This window comes from Echinops telfairi, unplaced genomic scaffold (genome assembly GCF_000313985.2).
Source record: "Echinops telfairi isolate 266 unplaced genomic scaffold, ASM31398v2 ScPeMD7_23;HRSCAF=83, whole genome shotgun sequence".
In the NCBI taxonomy this organism is placed as follows: domain Eukaryota; kingdom Metazoa; phylum Chordata; class Mammalia; order Afrosoricida; family Tenrecidae; genus Echinops; species Echinops telfairi.
The window spans coordinates 71557437-71568347 of NW_022103920.1; the positions used below are offsets into that span (position 1 = coordinate 71557437).

The 10911-nt window shown below is 41.0% G+C and overlaps 1 protein-coding gene across 4 annotated transcripts in view; it reads right to left on the reverse strand.

Moving 5' to 3' along the window:
- Positions 1 to 10911, reverse strand: part of DGKB (diacylglycerol kinase beta) — a 788541-nt gene that overhangs the window by 590678 nt on the left and 186952 nt on the right. For all 4 annotated transcript variants that reach the window (XM_045288861.1, XM_045288860.1, XM_045288859.1 and 1 more), the window contains one exon: positions 5886 to 6026. In XM_045288861.1, coding sequence (XP_045144796.1) covers positions 5886 to 6026 — 141 coding nt within the window. The remainder of the gene's footprint in view (positions 1 to 5885; positions 6027 to 10911) is intronic.

A 10911-nucleotide genomic window follows, 5' to 3' on the forward strand; every position in this document is an offset into this window, starting at 1 on the left:
AACAAGACCACTGTCATTCCCGAGACCCAATGGGACCTAGCAGAGCTTACAGATCGGTTTCAGAAACTATTTTGAATTCCCAATTGAATAATTAAAACTATTCAATAATTCAATTGAATAATTGAATTCCCAATTTTTATTGGGAATCAAAAACGTTCTCCTCCTGAGAAAGCAGCTGGTACTTCCACTCTGTGACCCTGTGGTTCCCAACTCAGCATCTAACCCCTAAGACACCGTTCCTTAGACGGACACCATCTGAACCAAAGACTCTGGGAAGACCAGGAGCCCTGTGGCAGAGGGCAGACGCCCTGGACTGCTCATGACAAGTCACCAGTGGACATGGTGGAAGAAAGGTGAGGTTTTCTACTTCCTCAACGACTTAACGTCTCAGAAAAACACAGGGGCATTTCGACTCGATCCTATAGGGTCACTGCGAGTCAGGGTCGACTCAATGGCAATACGTTTGTTTGATCGATTGTTTTTTGTTTTCAGGTGCTTCGTTGGTGTCGTGGTTTCCATGGTGTGATGGTAACTGCAAGGCCAGCAGTTTGAACACACCTTCCCTCAGGAGAAAGGGGAATGATCCTGTAATGATTGACAGCCATAGAAACCTGTGCAGGGTCAGTGAAACAGAGTCAATCTGATGGCAATCCGGTGGTACGTTTGCTGGGGTTAGCTTCCATGATGGGCTACCGAATGAGATTCCCTGGTGGCGGTGGTGTGTGTCACTGGGTTAAATCTCGCCGATCTAAGCACCAACGTGAGGCAGTCTCAGAATGTTCCCTGGCTTGTCATCTTCGTGGAAGCCACTGTCCAATCTTTTCTCCATGCAAACAGCTCATAAGATTGACCCACAGGCCTTTAAATAAGAAGCCAAGGTCTTATGAAATTGCACCATCAGGTTTTTGATTTTATGTTCATTAATGATGCAAATTTGAAAAAGAGGAGTGATAGAAACAATATAAACAACTCAGGAGTAGGAGAGACAAAATATAACTCCATGGAAATAAAAATAATTTTGCTTGTCCAGGTCATAGAACTTTTCACTTTTAATATGTGTATATTGATAATATTGATAAGATGAATACCTACATTTAAAAGATTTAATGAGGCTACTTTTAACTAGAATGATCATGAATGGATTTAAAATCAAAGTCATACCCAAGATCTAATAATTCATTGAAGACATTTTGAGAACCAAGATAAGGCTGTGGCTTTTTAAGTGTCAAAATAATAAAAGCTCAATACTAAGATCGTTCTGTCAGTGTGATAGCTTCCAAAGGTAGGCACGGGGGCTAACGTGTTGAACTAGTTTAACACAGGTTTTTCTTCTTCCTATTTTTATACTCATGTAATCTCACTTAATTTAGAAACAATGATGTGCCCACACATGCATTTAGTGAAAAGATCAGAGAAAAGGCACATTCTGCAATATAAGGATAATTCTTCTATCAAAAAAAAATTCTTCCAAAAGTTTTCCAGATAACTACCTATATATGTTCTCACTGAATAGTTTACTTTTAAGAGAGCACCAGATATTCTTCTACTGTATTTTCCATGATAGCTTTTTTTCTCAATAGAGAATTTTTTTTAAATACCAGACAGAATTTTAAAAGGCTGTTGGAAAGGATTCATTTAATTAATAATATTTTACTGTTTTATGTACTCAAGAACTAATTAATAAACTTCAGGGAAGAGCTAAAAATAACTGCTGAGTAATAATCAATTGTTGGAGCGTACCAATATACAGTATATCACTTTGTTTCTTATAAAATCCATTAAGCAATGAGACACACCTTGGGGAAATTGCCAAAGTCTTTTCAACATGCTGTGGATAATTTGAATGACCGGATTCCGGTCAGTTAAAGGATCCCAGAATGTCCCACCGTGAACCAAAGCTAGAAATAGATAGTGGTAGAACCCTACAACTGCATAACACTTGAAGACGTTAAAATGACTGATAAAGAGTCTGGTCCCTAATTGTGTGTGTGTGTGTGTGTGTGTGTGTGTGTTCGGGAACCCTGATCGCATCGGGGTTACACGTTGCTGATGTTTTAGCAGTGAGAAACCACCCGTCACGCCAGAGGGAGAAAGCTATGGCTTTTCACCCTTTTCAAGAAATTCAATGTCAGAAACCTCCAGGGGCAGGTGTTCTATCCTGTCCTCGAGGTTTTCTGAGTCAGCATCGACTCAATGGGAGTGACTGCATGCTAATCTCTCTCCCACGCAATTAAGCCAGAGAGAAGTCAGCAGAATGCTACCTAGAGCTCACTGCTCCAATGGTAGCTGAGAATCATGTGCATGAAATGTTCTCACATTTCAGGAATAACTGTTCTTTCAAACAGTTATTTTAATAATTCACTTTCAGAAAATTTTTCCAATAACTAGTCTGTAAATCTAGTCTGTAATCACTAAGGTACTGACCCACATGCCCTGACCAAGTAGCTGACTTTTGCATTTCAAAGGACTCCAAGCTGAAACTGGTGGTCTACCATCTCTCACTAATGCTCTGTCAGACCATCCCTCTGCCATTTTTGTTGTGCCGGGTACCGAGTTGCTGAGTTTGAACGATTAACCTTGCAGGGACAAGCCCACTCAATCCAGATCGCACTACGTAGTCCTCCTCCTTTATTCTTAGTGCTCTGAAAATTAAGATCCAAATTCAATATTCACCTGCCAAAACTAACCAGGAATACTAGTTGCTTGACCAAATTAATGATTGTATTCATTTGAAATGTATGTTATGCTCTTTCTTTCTTCTAGTTTGTATCGTGTTTAAAAAAACGTAACACTTTATGGATAAGTATATACAGTGAACCCTCGCCACTTCGCGCTTCGACTTCCGCGGCTTCACTCTATCGCGGTTTTTGCGTAACAGCGCATGCTGTCATTACTGCCACTGATTGGCTCATACTGTACACGCTTCTGTCTGCATCGCTAAGTATCGGAGCTACGTATCAGATGCATTTTTGCTTTTGTACAGTGTACTGTAATTGTTTGTGATTTTTAAAGAAATTTTATCTAAGCCCTATGATGGCTCCTAAACGAGCTGCTTCTTCTAAGCCTTCTGACAATAAAAATAAGCGCCAGAGGAAGATGCTCACCATCCAGGAAAAGGTAAAACTTTTGGATATGATCAAAGATGGCAAGAAAATCGTGGAGTTTGCATGCCATTTCAACTTGAATGAGTCTTCCGTTCGCTCCATCTGTTGTACTTCATAATATAATAAATAATAAATGATAACTGTAACGTCCAAAATGTTTTACTGCATTTTCCCTTTTTCATTTAATAAATTGGGTAATACGAATGTAATGGTGACTAAAGGGTGTTTTTCATGTCCTCTATGCTCTAACTACGAAAATATTTGATTTACAAATAAGGAATCCTACTTCGCGGAATTTAATTTATCACGGTAGGGTCTAGAACCGATTAACTGCGATAAACGAGGGTTCACTGTATACAAATTGACCACCATCCAATGTGCGGAAGGATTGGTGGGGCACAAGGAGGAGGTGTTTGGCTGCTAATTTAAAGATTGGCAGTTTCAACCAACCAGCAGCTGCTCACGAGAAAAGACACGGCGATTGGCTCCCACAAAGATTACAGCCAGGAAAATCCAATGGGCGTCTTTCCAGCCGGTCCTATCGAGTCACTGTGAGTCAGAATCCAATCACCGAATACAGCAAAGATAATGACGACATAAGACCTGCTATTCATCATGAGAAACAAAAGATCTGTAACTAATAAAAGGGGGTGTCACGGTGAGGGATTTTTAAAGGTGCTGTTTTAGACAGGCCAAAGATGAATGGTGAATTGCTAAGAAAGAAGATGAGAGAGGTTGATTCTGATGTAACTGATATGGGAAAGGCCCAGGCTTTATGGATATTTTTCAAAAACTCTCCAGATGATTTCGATGGGCAGCCAGGGCTGAGAACACAGAACTAGGAGCTATCAGAGGACAGAATGAGAGCACATCAGGAATACAGGTATAATCTCGCAACTTTCAACTCTGTAGACTGAAATTCAGTGACTTTTACAACCTCGGAAGAAAACTCAGAGTACTGCCAGGCCTTAACAAGTCTGCCTGTAAGGGGAGTGTGGAGACCTGATTAGGAAAAGAGGCAAGCACACCTGAATCTGCTGCCAGCTGCGGAAACAGCTGGGGAACTCAAAGAAGGCACACAGGGAAGGGGAGGATATCGCTGAGAAAGACAAGGCCTGGGATCCCCTCTAACTCCATTATGGACCTGTGATGGGTGATAGGTGGACTAACTTTGTGACTGCAATTGTGGACAAGAACTCACTGCCATCGCTTCCATTCCGACTCAGGCAGTGTGCCCATAGGACGGAAGAAAGGACCCTGTGGGGTTCCAAAGCGATGCATTTTTATAGGCACCATCTCTCTTTTCCCGAGGCACAGCTGGTGAGTTTCAATTGCTGACCTTGCAGTTAGCAGCCCAAAGCTTAACCCACAACACCACCAGGCTCCTCAATACCAGGCAACGACTGTGCTCATCACAAACCATGCTTCTTAGGAGTTCCACTAGAAAAACAATATGCTTCTAGTTGACCTTAAAATAATTAAACGGAAACACCAAAGACCACTTCAGCATTAGAAAATCATTCCAAACATGATCCTGATAACACCTGAGCAAACTCACTTTCTGGCCATCACTTCAAGAGCAATTGACCGAATGTTAATATTTATGTTGGAAGGAAAGAGATTTCTGTAAGTTCTTAGGAATACAAAATACATCTTGAAATGTAAATGTCCAACATTTGGGAATAATGATAAAGCTATAGTTAAAGAAGAAAGTCTCTATGGTTTACTCATAATCTAAGCAATTGTGATTCTTAAATAATTGTGCTAAATTGTGGCCAATTATTTATTAACTGAAGAATTATTACCAACAATTTGTATCAAATTTAAGTATACACACTTCCTAATCCTACCTCTGAGATAAGTAAAGATTAATATTTACTTTTAGAAATATCAAAAGTAGGACTCATCTTCATTGTCTTTTTAGTACCAAGAATTAATCCATTTGAATGATATCCAATGTAATCAAGTTAATCAAATTATTGAATAAGTTCCTGGCTGTATGTTTAGAAAGGGCTTTGGATATAGTATAAGAAGACCATCAAACTATCAGGCTTAGAGTAAATGTTTGGTTGTTTTTTTTTTACTTGCACTGCAATGAATTCAGCTGGCCACCAGAGAGAGCTCAGTCCCTATATTTTATTAAAGAGAATCATGCACAAGTTGGAAATTCTCTACTTATCTGAAATACCTGCAACACTGTAGAAGAAACTCCCAAATCTATTGTTTAAACATTTGTAAACTGCAGAGGCAAGCCCTATAAATGAAGGTCTCATATATGGCATTTGATAAATCACTTGTTTCCTGCTCCCCTCTTTTGTGCCATGCCTCCCAATAGTTAGCTCTAAAGGTTTGAAGTAAGATCTACAGTGAAGAAAGGCTTACGTTTGCGAGCGCGCGTGTGTGTGCAGCGCCCACCACCCCCCAGCAGACCATCTCGGAATGACGTCTACTGCTGATACTGATGATAAGGCCTCTTTACACACTAGAACTGAATACATTTTCAAATGACTCAAAAACACCTTGGTCCCTGGGAAGGGCCGAGACACTTTAGAGGAAAAGTCATGTGAAAAATTATAAATTAGTACTTGAAGGTTGGTAGATACTTAATATCATTTAATAGTCTGATTCTTGATTATAGGATTTTTAAAGATTGTTAAGCACACACACATTACTTTGCAATAACTTGGAAAACCATAATAGATGCTATCTTAATTTCACCTACATCATGAACTTAATTTTTGCCTCCATCCGTGGTAAGTACATTAAGCATAAGGAACATACACTCAAGTTTATCCTCAGGCCTTCCTCTTTCAAGCAAAGACAGGTAGCACACAATATCCTTCAGATGGATTACTTCCGGGGAACTTGTATTAGCAGGAGACATGCGTGGAGGGGTGATGGCTCCTTTATTCATCCTCAAGCCTGTAAAACATTAGATGATATTTTAAAAATCTTCACAGTACATTGAAACATAAAACAAGAAAGAAAATAAACAATAATGCATAAACAATGCAATGCACAGCACTATTATTTTATTTTATAGGATCAATGGTGATTCTGCAGTAAAATCCCAGCCTTCCATGTTGGACACCCAGATTCAGCGCATCTCACGCACAGCTACTGCTACCACTCACCCTTTGGCCAGTGGAGGGCTGTGTGTTATTGGGATGCTGACATCTCAGGAAAGCTTCTTGGATAAGACAACTAGCAACAAGACCTAACTCTCTACTTGTGAAAATCAGCCAACGTAAGCCTTACGGATAACAACAGTCATATATCCCCAACTAAAGGTGAGGATAATGGTAGATGCTTGGTCCTGTTGTGTCTGCATCGCATTACGAATCACAGGCCAAGTGAATGATAGCTAATGCCAAGTGGATGACAATTCACAAGTAAAATAAACACAAAATTTTGCTATTGATTTGATTCCAACATACAAGGGGGTAACACCCCCAAACCGATGCTTATTTGTTTTGTTTTGTTTTTTTATCTGAGGGGGATAGTGTATTTGGAGTTTGTTCCACTAGGTCAGACAGTTAATCAAGCTTTCTATTTAGAGGTTCTGAAAAGATTGTGTAACGGTGTGCGACAAAAAAAAAAAAAAAGGCCTGATTTGTGGCAGACGGAGGAATGGTTTTGCCACCACAAAAATGCACCTGTTCAAGCAGCTATCTCAGTGCACTAGTTTTTTGCACACACAAAAAAGCAGCAGGTCTCTCTTTTTTCACACACCTGACTCACCTGACCTCACTCCTGGCTACTTCTTTTTGTTTCCATGAATGAATGGGGGACATGAAAGGATCTGATGACATAGATGAGGTGAAGAAAAAACACAAGGGAGGTGTAGTCAGCCACCCAAGCAGATAAGTTTGAAAAATGCTTCCAAAAATGCAATTGCAGATTTAACACATGTATTAAGTGTAATGGAGAGTACTTTGAAGGTGATACAGTTGTTTTGTTTTAAAAAATTAAATATATCACTTTGGGAGGAAAATCCATTTGGGGGGTGCAGGTATAGCCCCTTGTACAGAAACCTGATGTTGGCAGAGTTGAGCTGAGTCCTCTGGCGATCCTCCCACTGGATTTTAAGGACCAAAACACCTCTTAGAAGCAGATTGCCAGGAATTTGTTTCCTGAAACATCTCTATGTGGGCTCAGACCTACCATCTTTTGGTTAGTAATTGCACACTTAACCCATTGTGTGCTACACGCATAACAGCAATAGCAGCTATGACCTGGGCATGTGATAACCACATTGGCTGTCCTTCCTGATATTCTATAAATCACCCTCCCTGCCCACCGCGAAGTGTTCTGGGCAGGACCTTATTGCCCAGGTGATTTGGATAGCAGAGTTGGGCATATCCAAAAGCACTTTCATAATACACCTGTCTCTGCTCTCAGCAGTGTCAACTATAAATCTGCTCAGGAGGATAGACACTTAGATTTTAGGAAGAAAGTTTGTAAGGAATGTGCACATCCTGACTGTCGCGATGGGGTCAGACCTGAGAGCCATGATGAGAATGGGGCGGGATGGAGTGATGCTTTCTTTCCCAGTAGGGACGCTGTGAGTCAGAAGCAACTTGACGGCACCTCACCACCGCAGAAACAACTTCTTTCACGACCCCATGAATTGAATGTGCTATTATGAGGGCGTTACAACCCAGAATTCAAATGGTCCCTTCATCCGCTCTCTTCATTTTCTGAGCCGAGCCATAGGTCCTTCAAGTACCCGTCGCTATGCTTTACCCGGGGTCCATTGGTACAGCTATTACCAGAGGCATGGACGGTAAGCACATTTCCCTCCTTAACAGAAGCTGATTATCTAACAAAAATTAACATAACTATTTTTATAAACCAAAGCAGCCAGTAATCGTAAAATAAACGTGAACTGGAAAACAACAGCAACAACAATAAAACCCAAACTGGCCTGAGTAATTCTGACTAGACAAATACGACTGCAGGAACAAGGCATTCTAACACATGATAAAAGACATGTTGGGTACTGACCTCTGACGTAACCATGATTTCCAGACTTGGAGAACACAGCACTGGAGTTATGGTCGGATCAGCCACGACCTAACTCATCCTGCCTGATGAGCTCATGCACTCTTCAGCGCCACCCTGATCCCCACCCTACCCTAGGACTGGAATGGTTTCATCAACTTAATCTTCTATACCAAAAGCTCAGGGGAAGCAAAAAACGGATATGGCATGAGAGGATGTTAATGTATTATATATCTTCATTTATTGTAAATATTTATGGTAATTTATACTTGTAAAATCAAGATGCATGATACTTAATCAGTGGCTTTTGTAACACAAAATATAAATAAGTGGAAATTATGAAGATTACATAATCTTCTGTTTATCTTTTCTAGATACAATGCATATATTGAACATATACATAACATTTACATTTAAGTCACCCTTTCGAAGAAACACATTAAGTTTCTAAAATACTTTTTATTTTACATAAAGAGTAATTATATCTCATGACCCATTGTTACTGCACACTGCACCACATATCCAATTAAGGTCTAGTTATATATTCAAAGTAACAACGTTTATCAACAAGAAAGTATGCATGCGCTTGAGAAGATGCATTAAAGAAATAATCAACTCTTCTATTTATAATTCGAATTATAGCAAAATTGGAGAGCTCAAATCTATACAGTTGCAGTTATTTGCAGCCTTTATAGCAGGGCACCGGTGCCATCGGGCTGACGTGAACTCAGCGGAACTCTGTTGGGCAGGTTACAATTGCCCTTGTGAGTTCCCAGACTCTACCTGTGTACGAGAACAGAAAGTCTTTCTCCTGAGGAGCTGCTGATGGCTTTAAATGACAACCCTGCAGGTCCCAGGCCCACATGTAATGAATACACCACCGGAGCTTCTGTGGGGACCCTAGTTTTTGCCAATGTCCATTAAGGGACACTTAGATAGTTTCTGTCTTTTTGCTACGGGGAACTATGCTGTGCTGTATATGGTGTGCAGATATCTGTTCATATCTGTTCACACTCCATTGTAGTGCAGTGAAATTTCTTAATATGGTTCTTTGATCCATGTTTCTGTAGCTCCTGCTTAATCATCTGCAAATAGGTTGTGTGAAGCACTAATGGAGGGCTTGGTTAGTCTGGTTACCAGCCCCCTTGCCGTAAGACAGCTATCTCAGAAGCAGTAACAGAGACAATTTCCTGGATTGTCAATAAGAAGAGTCATCAGTGGGAAAAGTATTTTCAAAGTCTACTTGAAGTTTCAGAGGCAGAGACTAGAGCGCATGCCAAGCCAAGACCAGAGGCAGAGGAGAGCACAAGGCAGCGCAGAGAAGCAGCTCTGAGACTATGAGACTGTGAAGCATTGGCTGGGTTTCCTGGCCCATACACAGAGGCCAAGAGACCTCTCAGCAGCTAAGAGGCTGTCAAGCAGAGAGAAAGATTTTGGTGCCAGCCAAGGAGAGGTGCTGCTATGGACAAAGTACTCTATCTTTAATGTTTTCTGACTTGTGGTAACTTGCTACTTTCCTGATAAGCTGTAAAAGACAAACTCTGCACTATTGACTTAATTCTGACTCATAGTGACCCTGTAGGACAGAGAATTGCTCCTGCGGGTTTCAAGACTGCCAGCTTTACAGCAGTAGAAAGCCTATCTTTCTCTTGCAGAGTGGTTTTGAACTGCTGACCTTTGGCTTATCAGCTCAATACATAACCATATGTCACCAGGGTTCCTACTTCCCTAATATATAACCCCCTCCCAATAATTTTGAGTGTTCTTTTTGAAGCACTCTTGGATACACTTTTTGTACATCTGTGTGGCCATTGCAACAAATGATCAAACCAGCATAAAAGTAGAATGTAGCGGGAGGAGTAGTTGGTGTCAGAAAAACCTGAAAATGAATGGAAGATGGAGGATGGAGGCGGGTCTGAGCTTTGCCTTCAGGCAATAGGTATGCGGTTGGTGAGGAGTTGGCTTCTCTTTACCCCTCCTCACTGTTGTCACAGGTATGTATACTCCAAACTAGAGGTGTTGCTTCATAGAGTATTTCTGGAGAAGTCTGTGCATGTAGGTATTGGTGATGTTGCTGAAAAAGGTATCCGTGATGAAGAATTTGTTGATCTTGCAAAATTCTACCCAGCTATTTCCAGGTTCTTTTGAATCTCCAAGAAAATATTTCCAAACTGCTGCTTCCTCATTGTTTTCCAACTTCCGCACTCTAATCGCCAAAAATATGAACGCATCTTGATCGCAGGTTTAATCAATTTCAGCCGGAAGAAGTTGCTCTTGGCCAGGGGTTGCTGGGTCACCCTAACTCATGGCGACCCCATATACAATAGAATAAAGCACGGCGTGGCCAGGTGCCACCCTCACAATGGTTCCCATGTTTGAATCCCATGTTTCGGTCACTCTCTGTCAATTCATCTTGTGGAGGGCCAGATTGTTTTTTGCTGCCCCACCACGTTACCAAGCATAGGGTCCTTCCTCAAGGACTGGTCTCTTCTGTGAACATGACCACAGTCGATCATCCCAGCCTCGGCATCCTGCCTCAGAGGAGCACTCTAGCTGTCCATCTCCCAGGAGAGGCTTGTTGTTGTTCTTTTGGCACTGCCAATGTCCTTTATTAGCACTGTAAAACAAATGCATTCAATCTTCTTCATCCTTCCATATTCAATGTCCAACTTTCATTCTTCCACATTCAATATCCAACTTTGTGTATGAGGAGATTGAAAACATCCTGTATTGAGTCAGGTGCACCTTAGTCCTCAAAGTAACATCCTAGCATGTGAAAAGTGGGCATTGAATAAGGAACAAC